Source organism: Peromyscus californicus, unplaced genomic scaffold (assembly GCF_007827085.1).
Source record: "Peromyscus californicus insignis strain IS unplaced genomic scaffold, ASM782708v3 Scaffold_2__1_contigs__length_46816999, whole genome shotgun sequence".
Taxonomy (NCBI): Eukaryota; Metazoa; Chordata; class Mammalia; order Rodentia; family Cricetidae; genus Peromyscus; species Peromyscus californicus.
The window spans coordinates 460,823-475,938 of NW_026294540.1; the positions used below are offsets into that span (position 1 = coordinate 460,823).

General features: G+C 50.2%; 1 protein-coding gene across 16 annotated transcripts in view; it reads right to left on the reverse strand.

Annotated features, from left to right (window-relative positions):
- Fbrsl1 (fibrosin like 1) overlaps positions 1-9,892 on the reverse strand; it is a 91,976-nt gene extending 82,084 nt beyond the window's left edge. For all 16 annotated transcript variants that reach the window (XM_052754863.1, XM_052754862.1, XM_052754861.1 and 13 more), the window contains exon 1: positions 9,590-9,892. In XM_052754863.1, the coding sequence (XP_052610823.1) occupies positions 9,590-9,877 (288 nt within the window). In that variant the 5' untranslated portion in view covers positions 9,878-9,892. The remainder of the gene's footprint in view (positions 1-9,589) is intronic.
- Between the last annotated feature and the right edge of the window lie 5,224 nt (positions 9,893-15,116).

The following is a 15,116-nucleotide window of genomic DNA, read 5'->3' on the forward strand; positions in this document are numbered from 1 at the left end:
TCGAACTCACAGAGATCCGCCTGCCCTTGCCTCCCAAGTGCTGAGATTAAAGGCGTGCGCCACCACTGCCTGGGCTGCCATGGCATCTTAATTGGAAATAAGCTAAGGTGGAAACAGGGCTCTCCCACCCAAATCTCCCTCTCTTCAGCTTACCTCTCCCAACTGGCTAGTGACTTTCATTCATATAGAACCTGTGTCACACGTTTCCAAGAGAAATGCCCATCTTCACAGGCCCTCATGACTTCTTACCTGCTCCAGAAGGCTCTAAACCACTGCACCCCATCTCTGAAATCTCCAAGTTCATGGATGTCACCTTCATACCCACTACCCAGCTGCCAGCAACCAGTGACAGCAGGCTTCAGTGTATAGGCCAAGGCTCCTGAGTGTCCTGTGACCAGTGCAGGCTGCCACGTGATACAAGGAGGCAGAGATACAGCCATGCTGCTAACAGAACTACTGCTACAGTGCTGGGGTTCAAAAAAAGTTGGGGAGGCCAGAGCATCAAGGGATCCAAGGGCCACAGCCCACCCTGCAATTGCTGAGCAAAGTGTTTTGAGCATTCCATCCACCAGGGTTCTGGCAAAGAATCTTCAACCTTTCAGATCTTAGTCCAGCAGCTGCACTATGCACAACACCGTCTGGGCAGAGGGTCACTTGGAGACAACAGCAGACCTTACTCTATGGCTAAACAAGGTGTAGTAGAGGTATGACACGCTGACATTAGCAGTACTATCTAGGAAGGAGCTGGAGCTAGACAGAAGAGCACGGAGGCCACTTGCTTGGGGTCTACATCAAGCTACTACATCATATCCACATTGCTGGCCTGAGCAATGGTTCAGACATCAGTCTCCACAATCCTTTCTTCCAGCTCCAATTTGTTGAAAGGCCATGGTCCATTCAGACAGACAGCCTTGTTCTCTGATCCTATGTCTCTTATTTGTTTGTTTGTTTTGGCATGGTTTCTCTAAACTGCTGTGAGGACTGAGGCCTAGGACAGGGCCAATGAGGGAGGTGGCCTAAGGGTAGCAGTTTGCCAGGAAGAAAGAAGCATGTAGGAGGGACCTATGGGATTTCAATTCTGACCCCATGGCCTGACTGGGGCCACTCTTGTGAGGATGTAGGTTCTGTGTACTTTGAACACACAATTTCCCACAGCCATAAAAGACAAGAAATTAGATCATTTAGATTTGAGAGTGAGGACAGTGAAAAGGGGTGGGAACCCAGATGAACAAGGTGGTCTCAGAGCAGAGACAAGCTTCAACCTGTGTGGCTAAGGCAGGAAAGGGGAGAAAGTCCCTGCACATGGCTGATGATGCCCGCTCCAGACTATCCTAGGTGTGGTAGCCTTCAAGCCCCAGTCAGAAACTCCCAGTCAGTACTCCTAAGAGGGACAGTCTACCCTAAACCATTTTTTTCCCTGGCCTATCCTCTTTAGCCAGAAAGCAAGGCAGGCCAACAATCCACCCATCTGTCCACAACAGCACTTTCTCCTCCAAGCCCTGGGAAGATACATCTCAGGTCTGATTTCTGCCACACTCTAGGCCCCTCCAAGCTTCAGCACAGCTGCTGCTCAGCTGTCATCCAGGGTGTCCCCCAAAGCCTCTTCTGCAACACAGGGGCAGCTGAAGCCAGCCTGGATATTTCTGATGCCACAAGCCTGGGACATAAAAGGATCTGGGTTAAGTTTAAACAAGTGGGGGAGGGGCAACAGGCAAGCATCCAAACTGAGCCTGTTCTTCCTCTCTGCATTGGAGACCATTCAAGTGGTCCAGTTCTGGATGTCAGTCCAGCAGGGTCTGCCTGGGGTAAACTGAGTCTAAAAGGAAGACATGGGGACCTACACACGTTCACCACAGGACTCTCATCCTTGTGTCCTGTGGGTGGCTGGGTGAACAAGCACATGTTGCCTCATTACCTTTCCTGCAGACAAGGAACTATGGCTCAGAGCAGGAAGCAGGTTTTCCCAAGCAATTTACAGACTTCCCTGCTATGCTTGGATGGCAAAGCCGAGGGCAGAGGAAGCCCAGGGCCTCTTCCTGGGAGCTAGGAGACCACGGCTGCACTGCTGGAGAATGTGTAGAAGCCCTGAGACAGACTCACCGGTATTCACAGGACCCTAGAAGAAAATGTGGGTTCTATTCCTGAATGACAGAAGCCCCTGAGGATGGAGTCTTGAGAAGCAAGTTTACTCCCAACTCTGCTTGATCAACCCCTATCTCGGATGGAGGAGCTAGGGTTACCAAAGACACATTCCTCCCTGGGCAGTCACTTGTGGGAGCCCACAAAGGTTTCCTAGTGAGAGTGAGCTTGCTTTATACAGCAGGTCTGCATTTGGCTGTGTTGAGGAGGTCTTTCACTCCACCCCTTGGCATTCTTTTAGCAGAGACAGAAGGAGCCGTGGGCTTTGACCCAGGTCCTACCGAGGCTATCCTATGTTTCTAACTGTCTCTATCCTCTAAATTTCTGTCTACATATTTCTCACTTCTCCCTCGTCAAGAGTACCCTGGGGGAAAAAGAGGGAGCTGGTCTCCCTCAGTCACTGTACTCCTTCCCTGTCTGGTCTACGTCATTCAGTCCCCGGTTCTAAGTGTATTGGCAACATCATGGAATGAGGGAAGGGCAGGTCATACAGAACAGAATCTAGTCAATAGGCAACTAAAGGCCTACAGTATGAGCAGTACCCCCAGAGCCAGGGTCTGAGGGGGTGGAGTGGCCAGGGTAGATCAGAAGGATCCCTGTGAGAACTCTGGCTTTTATAGGAGAGGAACCTGGGCCTTTTGAAGAAGAGAAAGCTGTCAGGCTGGAGAACAAACTGCAGGAAGGGGTGAGGACCGCCAGGACACAGAAAGCTAGACATGGAAGCCAGGAGTCGGCTGGTCAGTCAGATGCCAAGGCAAGAGCTACTAGCAAAATGGAACAAAGTAGGAACAGAGGGAGCTGGCCACTCTCCAGGAATCTATGCCTGAATCTCACTAGTGACTGTCACTTTACTCTGTGCCTCAGTTTCTCCATGAGAGTGGGACACTGCAGCCTCATTAGAGGCTACTGGAAAGGAAAGCCCAGTATACAAAATCTTCCACCACACCTGCACCCTAGAGACAGTGCAGCATTGACCTGTTTCTGCCATTAAACAACAATGCATCGGTTAAGGCCAGGGCTTCGAGGAACAGCTATACCACAGAAACGTTGACACATGCGCCTCTGCTCCTTACAGCCAGAGGGACCGGCTGGTACAGGATAATGCAGGCACCACCGACGAGGCATCCTGAGAAATCTAAGGCACTGTTCTTCCTGAGATGGCTGCTTCCAGTCAGGATCAGAGCTGGGCTGCCTAGCCAGGCCATCACCCAATACACAACTGCACGCCCCACACACGCTGGACATCTGTCTGGGTAGAAAGCTCTGCACACAGCAGGAAGCCACAAACCGAGGAGCTCTCCAGACCAGCTCTCCATAGAAATCACACAGGAAAGCTCACACCATGCTGAGGAACTCTAGTTAGTACCTAACTGGTACACTTTCCTTTTTTAACTACTCAGGTAGAGCATGGCCCTAGAGCACTATCCCTGAGTCTGCAAAACATCATCTCACATTGGTTTCTGAAGAAGCCACCTTGGTGGCTTCTGCTTTGCTTAGACTGTGCACCTCTGGAAGGGCAGCACAAGAGAAGGGTTCCAGGGGTAAAATTCCTCATGGATACTGAAGAAGCTCCCCTGCCTCAGCCTCTATACCTTCCTTATCTTGCCAACATGAACAATGCTAACCTGCCACCCAATGACCATCCTCCCCAAAAAGCCAGCAGCACCCTTCTTCTCTTCCAGCTGTACTCTGGCTGGTTCCCTCCAAGAGGACCCCAAACCCACCATTCTGTGCCTCTTTCTCCATAGCCCCCAGACTCCAACAATAAATACCCCTCTCAATGCCCTCCTGACACTCACCAGTGATAGACAGACCTTATAGGTGGCCTTTGGGACTGGCAAAGGTCAGCCCTGGTCACCCCAACACCCAGGCTAAGCCAGCTCATGTGCTGTGGGACAGACCTACAGCCACAGACCTGATGAAGTCTAATGGGATGCCAAGACTTCAATGGTTATATACTTACAGACCTCCAGTCCTGCAAACTGGAACAAAAGGACCCTTTCTAACCTGCAGTGTAGAGGCTGAGGAACAGGCTCTTAGTAAAGAGGAGTGGACCTAGATGGTATCTATCATTCTTCCCCTACTTCTCTTATTAGAGTCTTGCCAATCTGAGTCTGTGAAAGTGTCAGAATCATCATGCTCTCCTTGCTGGGTCAAGTAGATCCACTCCACATACCCTTAGGCTTAGCATCCACCCACAGTCAAGAGCTGCCTTCTGCTTTGCTTAGACTGTGCACCTCTGGAAGGGCAGCACAAGAGAAGGGGTCCAGGGGTAAAATTCCTCATGGATGGCTGCAAAACAGAGTTCTGGGGCCAATAGGCTGGTATGTGGATGGGAGCCAGCCAGGTACCTGCCGTTCCACTGTAATGTTCTGCCTAGTTTCATATCCTCTACTCTACCCTACACAAACAAAGCCTCCATCACATCCCTCCTACCCCCATCCTGAGCTATTCATCCAGAGCTAGAAGCCACAACCACACCCAAGCACATGTCAGGGAGCAGAGGTTCTAACCCATCTAGCAGGATATGAAGGATCAGGTTTGAAGTGAGTGTATGGGGACTCCAACAAGGCAGATGTGGCCATAAGGATCCAGATGGATATAGAAACTCAAGCCAAGAGGTTAACAGGTCCAATAAACTGAAAAGAAGAGCTTCACGTGACATAGGCAAGGAATTTCCAGGTACCACGGAGATAAATGAGACCCTTCCAAGAGCTATTATCGTCAGGGGAAAGGGTCGCCTATCAAAAGTATCATGCAAAACAGACCACAGAGCTGCTCGCTCCCAACAAGGCCTTAGCACTGGACAGGCTGCCCAAGGTGCACTGTGCACTCATATGGGCCAAGGAGCCTGAGATAGCCTCACTTTCATATGCTGTGTCCATTCATCACCTAAGAGGGCCTAGTTTTCCACCCATAGCTGTAGGAGCAACACCTCCTGTGAATGCCCAACACAGTCCAGGAACAGGTTCCAGGTTCAAACCTGTGACTTTGGACAAAGCATATGCACACACTGACCTCACACCAGGAGGCAGTTACAAGGAGGTACTCTAGACAAGAGGCTAAGACTCCTGAATGGAAAATGCCTCCTGCCATAACTCTCCTCTCTCCTCACCTAGAGGTCCTTTGTGCTTTTAGTTCCCACAGCTATGTACAAACATAGGTATGGCAAGGCGTGGGCATACAGACTCTAAACCATGTAGGGCACTACCAACCCAGTCCACCAGCAGCTCACAGAAGGACCACCCACCCCAGAACACAGACAGGGTGAACACCTTCCCAAGCTGTGTCCCATGATAAGCCCATAGGTCGAGCCTGCTGCTCAGCCATTCTCCAAAGTCACAGTGCAGGCTGGTGGCTGTCAGCTAGCTGACAAATGTTTTTGGGTTTCTGTTTTGTTTTTCTTTTTAACACGAAGTCTCTCGACATAGCCCTGGCTGTCTTGGAACTCACAGAGATCAACCTGCCTCTGCTCCTGGAATTCTGGGATTAAAGGCATGCACCACCATGCCCAGTGGTTGACAGTTTTTTTTTTTTTTTTTGGTTTTTCGAGATAGGGTTTCTCTGTGTAGCTTTGTGCCTTTCCTGGAACTCACTTGGTAGTCCAGGCTGGCCTCGAACTCACAGAGATCCACCTGGCTCTGCCTCCCGAGTGCTGGGATTAAAGGCGTGCGCCACCACCGCCCGGCCAAGGTTGACAGTTTCTTAAGCAAAGGTCTGTACACAGTGTGGTTTTATGAATATATTTTGTGAATTCTAAGTCACAGAATGCAGAAACACAAGAGTTAAAGAAAAGAAGTCGGGGCTGGAGAGATGGCTTAGAGGTTAAAGAGCATTAACTGTTCTTCCCAAGGTCCTGAGTTCAATTCCCAGCAACCACATGGTGGCTCACAACCATCTATAATGAGATCTGATGCCCTCTTCTGGCCTGCAGACATACATGCAGACAGAACACTATACATAATAAATAAATAAATCTTAAAAAAAAAAAAAAAAGAAAAAAAGTCATGGGCACCACAGCACATAGCATTTGAGGGAATTTTCCTTTCCACCTTTGTCCCCCATACAGTTCACATGCACAAGGGGTGAGGAACAATATAATACTCCCTTCCTTTGTAGACAGCATAGTTCTACCAAGCTGTCTCCACTGTGAGGAACCTCCCTTAACTCCATGGAGGTGACAGCCGGTCTCCAGCTGTGTCTCTTCCCTTTGTAGATGGCATAGCCATCCATATGTATACGCAACTGCATCTTCATTGTGAGGAACAATTCCCACCCACTGTAGATGGCACTTACGCACTCTGTTTTGGGTCTTCTGTGACGAGCATTCTCCTTCCCTGTGTAGACAGCACAGCTCTCTACAGCCACTATGAGGAACCCTCTATGTGCAGGTGACACAGCTGTTACTTGTTTGTATCTCCATTGTAAACATCACCTCCCTTCATGTGTAGTGGTACATCTGTTCCTGGCCATTTCCCCAGTCAGAGGCTTCAGAAAACAGCAGACACCCATGGAATGTGGCATTGGAGCTGAAGCACCCATCTTCTTAGAGCTTGACTTTCCAATCACCTCAATCAACTTGCTGCTTGAAACAAATTAATAAAATCACATGGCATGAAACCACAAGTGGTTTCAGCTTGGAGATGGTAGTAAAAGTGCTCTCTGGCCCCAGAGTCTTAGCCCTAAGGCTAGAAAGTGCTTGTCTACCCGAGGCTGGATGAAGGGCTCAGCCTGCCTCCTATTAATACAGGTACCAGCACAACTTGTTCAGTTACCTGAGGTACTTGGGGGGATGGGGGTGGGGATGCTTCTGCTACAACAGTTCCTCACCCTTTCACTGTATACTCTCTTGCCAAAAGCCACTACCATGACATTTGGGGAAGCAACTACTGTCCCCACAGACAGAAAGGAGTCAAGGGCTACATTCTCTACAATGACAAAGGAAGATGTGCAGACAGATCTCTGAGGCAGCTCTGGCACAGGGAGCCTGCACAGGCATCCTCAGATGAGGTAATAGGGCATTGTTCAATCCATCTCACAATCCATTCACATCCACTGAACTGCCTTTGGGATTATGCAGGTTTCTCTGACACTCAGTGTCATGACATGTAGGTATCCTAAGGAAGTTACTGTTGAGACAAGTTCTGCCTCTGGGCTGGAGTTCTGTTAATCCTGAGAATGTAGCTGGCCATCTCCCCCAACATGTGAGGCTGCAGAGCAGGGGGACCACACACACTCCAGACTGTGCAGACCCCAGTCTTGTGCCTCAGATTTCTCATCTGTGAAGTAGAAGTGGCCAAACCTACTTAAAGGGTCATTTGAAGGGACAAATGAATTCATGTCTGTAAAGACAACTGGTAGGTAGAATGGACTAATCATTATCATGATGTGATGGGATTATAAATTACCTGATCTCAGAAAATTTAGCAGTCTGCCAGTAAATAAGACCTAGCAAAACTCTTCTGGACATTGTGATCCACCCAGAAACCAAGTACTTCCCAAGGCCAGAAGTGAGACTGCCATGAGGGTACCAAGTTTTTGTACAGGTGTGAGGAGAGGCAGGATAATCTCTTAGTGATCTGGGGGTAAGCTGAGGAGCCTAGAAGAGGCAGGGAAGGCCAGAGACTACAACCGCAGCCAACACCGGAGAACACTTAGATACAAATGGGCTGGTCTCATGACAGTGACTCTCGAGTTCCTGAAAGGCCGTTCCTCTCTTCACTCCCTCCCTCACTGCACAAGCATGTACAAGACACTCCCCACTGTGTTGAGTCTTGGTTGCTCTGTTCTAGGTACTGGGAACCCATAGGCACAGTCCTCCCACTGACAAGTTTGAGGGGCAGAATCCCAGGGATACCAATCAGCCTCCACAGTATGGGAAAAGCTGAGACTAAAAGGGTCGATGACAAACATAGGTTAAGAAATATCTCCTACATCATGCTGGGTGGTGGTGGCGCTGGCTCTTGCCTTTAATCCCAGCATGCAGGAGGCAGAGCCAGGTGAATCTCTGTGAGTTCAAGAGCAGCCTGGTCTACAGATCGAGATCCAGGACAGGCTCCAAAACTACACAGAGAAACCCTGTCTCCAAAAAAAAACCAAAAAAGAAAAAGAAAAAGAAAAGAAATACCCCCTACTTCAGATGAGATCTTACACTGACAGCCGGGCTAAGCTGTAATAGCACAAACAGTACACACACTTAGAGCGAGGCTGCAAAACCTAAGACCCAAAAGATGCCCATGTGCTAGAGAAGAAATGGGGGTAGGGTGGGGGTGGCAAATAAAATGTGCAGGCTCTTTTGAGTTCTTTCTGGGCCTGGCAGGAGACACAGGTGTGGCAAGGTGGAAGAGATTACACATCTGGAGCATGTGGTACCATGGCTGCAGTGTCTGACTTCGTCATCTTCACCACGGAGGCAGAAACCCCCAGGCCATCCTGGACATCAGCACCAGACACAATACAATCCCCATGAAATCACCTTAGTTTGAGATCCTTGACTTGGGCCCAGAACTCATCTCATGTTTCCCCAGAAGACCATTGAGCTGAGCACAAGGTATGACTGGGTCCTACATTCATTCACAGGTGTCTCAGACAAACCCACCCCAGGGCTACTTCACAGTAGCCGTCACTCACTGTCTGACCCTCAGCTCTCGACAGACCCCGTAGACCTCAGAATTAGGATATGAACTTGGTGGGAACTCCCTTTAGAGACCTGCAATGACAAACTCCCCTTTCCCAAAGCTTTGCCTGAAAGACTGGGGAATCAGTCAGGGCAAAAGTGAGAAGAGCTACAGAGTGATGCTTCGGACCACAGGCTAGCAGATGAGATGTGGTTCCCGAGGTGCTCACCTAGATGGAGATCTCTGCATTCCTAGGGGCCAATACGGCCTTTGAAGGTTCTGCTGGTGTCCTGAAGACCTGACCAGCATTTCCAGCTACTTGAGTTCCAGAGACACAGTGGCTACCCACTCACCCACCCACTCACAGGCTGGCCATTTCTCTTACAGTGCCTCACTTCCTTCTCTACTAACATGAGTTCAGATAGAAAGGCTAATGTGCTCAGCAAATAATGTACATAATAACTCAGTCAGACAGGTAGTATTTTTAGTAAACCTATTACCTCTAGTCATGCAATAATCATCAGTCATCACTAAGAAGGGTTTGCCAGTTGACTCCCTATCCCCTCCAAACAACCCTTAAAAGAGCACTGAACAGGAAGAATCCCAAGTGTCCACCTTATCATCGTCGCCTCCCAGGGCCCAAAACTGCCCCCAATTCCCCAGCTGGTCCTGGAAACAGCGATAACTTGGCAACAAGTAACAACCGCTGCAAAGCAGGCTTGGGCGGCGTGGTTTAAGTCCTCCCACACACCCCTCATTCCGGGTCCTCTTCCTGGCAGGCGGCGTGCGGGTAGGTTTCCTTGGTCCCCGGTCCGGCCTTCGCGCCCACCTACCTCCAGGGCCTCCAGGGTGCTGAAGCTGGCTATAGCGAAGCCGTCTATAACCTCCTCCTCCTGCGAACTGGACTCGCGGCGACGACGCCGCGGGGGGCGCGCGGCGCGCAGGGGCGTAGGGCGCTGAGGCGGCGCGCCGCGGAGTCCCGCGTTCTCCTTGCCAGGACTGGGCTCCGGCTCGTCACCCGACGACGGGCTCTGCGCGCGGGCGTCGCGGGCGGCTTCCCGACGCCGGCCGCGGTCTCGCTGCGCGCGCGAGCGCCGGCTCGGCCGGACCTTGGCCTCCATGGCGGCGCCGCGGCTGTGACCTTGGCGCCCCGCGCCGCCTGCTACGCCGCGCCGCCGGGGTGGGAAGGCGCCGCGCGGGCTCGGGGCCGGGGCGGGCTCGGGGCCGGGGCGGGCATGCCGGGCGCGGGCGCTCAGCGCCGGGCGCCGCGCGGGCTGGTACCCCGGGTCCGGGCCCGGCGCATCGGAGGGCAGCCGGCGTTCAGCGGCCCTAGACCGGACCCCTAGAGACGCAACCCATGGCGACCGGCGGGCAGCGGCGGTGGGCGGGTGAGGGCGGCGGGTGGCAGAGCTTCGGAGCACCGAGATCGTGAGGCAGAAACAGTAGTGGCAGCGACCGGAGCGGATAACAACTGACGCACTTCCGCCGGGCCGGAGTGCCAGAGGAAGCGGTTGCAGTTGGGGGGAGGCTGACCCGCCGACTCCGCCCCACCCTGGCCCCGCCCTGACCCCGCCCTTCCGGACTCTGCGGCTCTGCGCTCAGCTACCCCTTGCTCTTTCACACTAAGCCCCGCCCCGAGGAGGAGGTGCTTCCCCTTTGCCCCACCCCTGCAACCGGCCACACCCATCTGTGCACGTCTTTTCAGAATCCCGCCCCTCCCAGTCAGACCACGCCCCTTTCCGCCCGGCTCCACCTCTCTAGTCCAAGCTCTCTCTGTCCCTTAAGCCCCGCCTTTCCCTGCCGGTCCTGTTCACCTGTGTGGTGAGCCGAGTCCAGGTCAGATCCCGCCCTTTCATGCCCCGCCCTGTTGTCCACGCCTACTCGTCAACAAGCACACACTTGCAAGGACTGCCTGGCCACCTGCAGCGACTTTGTGTTGGTCAGCGCCACCTCTTCCGCCCTCCACGTGGGAGGTGATGGGTCTCTGTACCCACAGCAGGCTCCGGCAAACTAAGTCGTCGTCCTCCACTTGCAAGCCCTCAAATCCAGAAGTCCCACCCTGTTCTCCAAGCTAAATTAGGTGGCTTTCTGCTGAAAATCAAAGCCCTCTGGCCTCAAGCATGCTTCCCTTGGGGACCTGTCTCTCCTTGCTAGTTCAAGGACCTGGGGACTGCTGCTTGCCGGAGACATAGAGAATGGGCAGCTAGGAAGTTCAAAGCTAGACAAAATGGTGGGTTTCCTCGTTCAGCCAGAAACAACGTCCCCAGGGGGAGTGTCCTGGTGCACATGGAGCAGGACACTAATTCATACATTAATTACCCAAAAAACCTTGTTCTGGGGAACCTTTGTGACTCTTTCATAAGTGGAAACTGTTGGCATGAAGAAACAGGTGGTGCCACAGCTTGGCTTGGGCATTGAGTGAGAAGTGACATTGAGCCATGCCTGCCTCTGAGCAGTGGAAGCCCTGACAGGAAGAAGACACAGGGTCCCCTGGGCAGGACCTCAGGTGCACATCATCTGGCTCCTGAGAAGGCCACAGCCTCTCTGCAACGCTGCCCCTTTCGATTGATTTTAGTTTGAAGTCTATTTTATTAGATATCAAGATAGTTACACCAGCTTGTTTCTTAAGTCCATTTGATTGGAAAGCCTTTTTCCAGCCTTTTACTCTGAGGTAGTGTCTGTCTTTGAAATTTAGATGTGTTTCTTGTATGCAGCAGAAGGATGAATCCTGTTTTCGCATCCATTCGGTTAGCTTGTGTCTTTTTATAGGTGAGTTGAGACTGTTGGTATTGATGGATATTAATGACCAGTGATTGTTAATTCATGTTATTTTTTGGTGATAGTGTTGTTTTTCCCTTCTTTTGTATTTGTTGGTGTGGGATTATCTATTGCCTGAGTTTTCATGGGTGTGTTTAATTTCCTTAGGTTGGATTTTTCCTTCTAGTGCTTTCTGTAGGGCTGGCTGGATTTGCTTCATTTGGTGACAAGACAGGCCAGTTGGGACTCTGTCTCCCCCATTATTTGGAGATTTCCCTTAGGTTGCCTTCATATATTATATATTTTAGGAAGCTTCTGCTGTATTGTTTTCATACTACCCCTCAAATGGCCCTTAATTTTAGCTATCTCTCCCCATATTCCCTTCCCTGTCCCCTTCTCTCTTCCTCCTCCCTGCTTGATCCCCGAATTCCAGCCTCCTTCCCCATCTATGCATAACTATCCCCTTTTCTAAGGAAATCTATCTGTCCTCCCTAGTCCCTTACTCTATACCTAACCTCTGTAGTTCTGTGGATTGTAGCTTGGTTTTCTTTGATTTAAAGACAAATATGGTATGCATTTTCCATTTCTTAAACTTATTAGGGAAATGGTAGTTGGGGCCCAAAGCTGATCATCCATAGGAAAGGTTCCATCTTCAGAGGACCAAGTCAGGTGATGCCTGGCTAAGTAGCTACCTGACACTCCCTCAAGTCCTTGTCCTCATCCTCTCTTAGTCTTAGCTCTGACTCATTTCTTGTCAGCAACAATATTTCTGGAGACACAGCTTAGCACTGCCATCAGCAGCTTGGGCAGTTCTCTTTCCCTTTAGAGACCTCCACTAAGGTAAAGCCAGATTCTTGACTTTGTTGCAGAAAGTAATTTTGGGACCAGCTAGAATGAAGCACAGTTGGAGTTTATTAAAAAGAAAGTTTAGCAGGGCTGGGGAGATGGCTCAGCAATTATAAGAATACTTGTTCTTGCAGAGGACCTAGGTTCTGCACCCAGCATCAATGTAGTAACTCACGAATGTCTGTAACTTCAGTTCCAGAGGATCTGGACACCCTTTTCTGACCTCCAAGGGCACCAGGCACACATGTGGTGCACATACATAGATCCAGGCAAAACACTCATATACATAAAATAAAATAATACATCTTTTTTAAAAAGAAAAAAGAAAGTTTAAGGAATGGGGATGTGACACAGTTGGTAGAATTCTTGGCTAGGTTGCACCAGGCCCCAGCTTCCATCCCTACCACTACATAAATTCGGCATCTTAACACACGTCTATAATCTCAGCATTGAGGAGTTGTAGGCAGGAAGATTATAAATTCAAGGCTATTAAGGCCACCCTGGGCTACATTACCCACCCCATGATAAAATTTCACATTGATTTTTTACAAATTTTTAAATTTTACGTGTACACATGTTTTGCCTACATGTGCCTAGTGCCTGGGGAGATTGGACCCCTGGAACTGGAGTTACGGATGGTTTTGAGCCAACACATAAGTGCTGGAAACCTAACTCAAGTCCTCTGCAAAAGCAGTAAGCCCTCTTAACTGCTTAGTCATTTCTCCAGCCCCAAGTTATATGTAGATTTAAACATGGTAATTAGTAGAAAACTTGGTGCTTGTGGGAAGACGAAGGCTACCCTAGTGGTTTCTCAAGGGAGAGTCTCAGGTGACTTTTGAAATCACTTCCCGAAGGATTGCCTGAAGGCCGGGTGTGGTGGTGCCTGCCTTTAATAGCCCATCACTCCAGAGGTAGGACAGATCTTTGAGTTCAAGGCCAGCCTGTTCCGCGTAGAGAGATCCTGTCTCAGCACTTCAATGAGATCAGAAGCCGCTTCCTGATGTCTATTGTTTGAGAATCATAGCTTCTAAGGAAAAAGCATAAATCATAGGGTTGCAGAGAAAGGTAGATGCTTTTACTGTAAACAAAGGTTTAGTGTTGTTTGTGGGATTCCCAGAAAATATCTGGAAAAGGAATAAAGTTGTACTTCAAGGTCATGTACACCCAGGCCTTAAGCCTGTTTGAGTATGTCAACAACTCTCATGGTAAATAATTGTGCTAGAATGCATCTATCTATCTATCTATCTATCTATCTATCTATCTATCTATCTATCTATCTATCTAATCTAATCTATCTCTCTATCTTTTTTTTTTTTTGGTTTTTCGAGACAGGGTTTCTCTTTGTAGCTTTGGAACTCACTTGGTAGCCCAGGCTGGCCTCGAACTCACAGAGATCCGCCTGGCTCTGCCTCCCGAGTGCTGGGATTAAAGGCGTGCACCACCACCGCCCGGCTTATCTCTCTGTCTTTATCTCTCTCTCTCTCTCTCTCTCTCTTTTTTTTTTTTTTTTTTGGTTTTTTGAGACAGAGTTTCTCTGTAGTTTTGTACTTTTCCTGGAACTCACTGTGTAGACCAGGCTGGCCTCGAACTCACAGAGATCCGCCTGCTTCTGCCTCCTGAGTGCTGGGATTAAAGGCGTGCACCACCACCGCCTGGGGATCTTTCTTTTTTGTATTAGAATTCTTGATTCTCAGCTGGCAAGAGGCTTTGAACAGACTCTGAAGTAAGGGGCTCATTTTTTCACCCAAATCCCCATAATCCTAATTCTCCTTGCCTTTCTACCCGGCTTCACCCACAATAGCCCAGGCTCTTGCCTATTCTATCAGCCCAGGACTGCAGGACTGTGCTTGACCACTGCCCCAGCCCAGGCCTGTACCTGGCCACCACTGCCTATGGCAGTGTCCTTCCTCCCTCCCACACATAGGTAGTGTGGGTACTGGTTGTTTCCAGGCTGTTCGTCAGCTGAGTTTATCAGTCATCTGTGGACTTTGCTTTTGAGCCCCACTCTTCTTGTGCTGGACTCTGAAAAGCCAATCAATATGGATCAGTATCAATTACCCCTCAAGCATCAGTTCACCTCCTCAGCTCCATGTAGCTTGCTTCTATGGACAGTCAACACTATGGCCAACTCAGAGGTCCCACTCTCCCCAACCAGAAAATGTAGTCAGTTCTCCCTTGATGCTGCCTAATACACAACCTGGAGGCTGAGAGTTGACACTCGAGCTGTTGATGTTACTTTGCATTGTTTGGGACAGGGTAGCCTAGAACTCACTGCACTATACAGGCCAGGCTATACTAAGTAGAGCTGGGAATATGGGAGTGAGCTACCACACCCAGCTCAGATGTTGTTTGTTTGTTTGTTTGTTTGTTTGTTTGTTTGTTTTTGAGACGGGGTCTAACTGTGTAACCCAGGCTGACCTAAAACTCTTGGCAATCCTCCTGCCTCAGCTTAAGTGCTGGAATTAGAGGCATGTGCTACCACACCCGCCTTTCAGCTGTTGTTTTCTTGCTCACAGGGTTGTAGGCTGCCTGGAGGGACTGAGCTTTAATTGATAGATAGAGCAAGCCCATTCCACAGTCTTCCTCCCACCCACCCACCCCCAAAGAACACAGAGTGGAGGGGAGGGCTTAGCTCGGCTAAGCCTATGCTTTTAGCCTTACACGGGACAGCACTCCTGGAGGCCGTGTGCTCTGGTGGTGGCAGCTTGGCCCCTGCAAAGTTGTGATGTTACAAATCGTGTCCAGTACTGGACACGA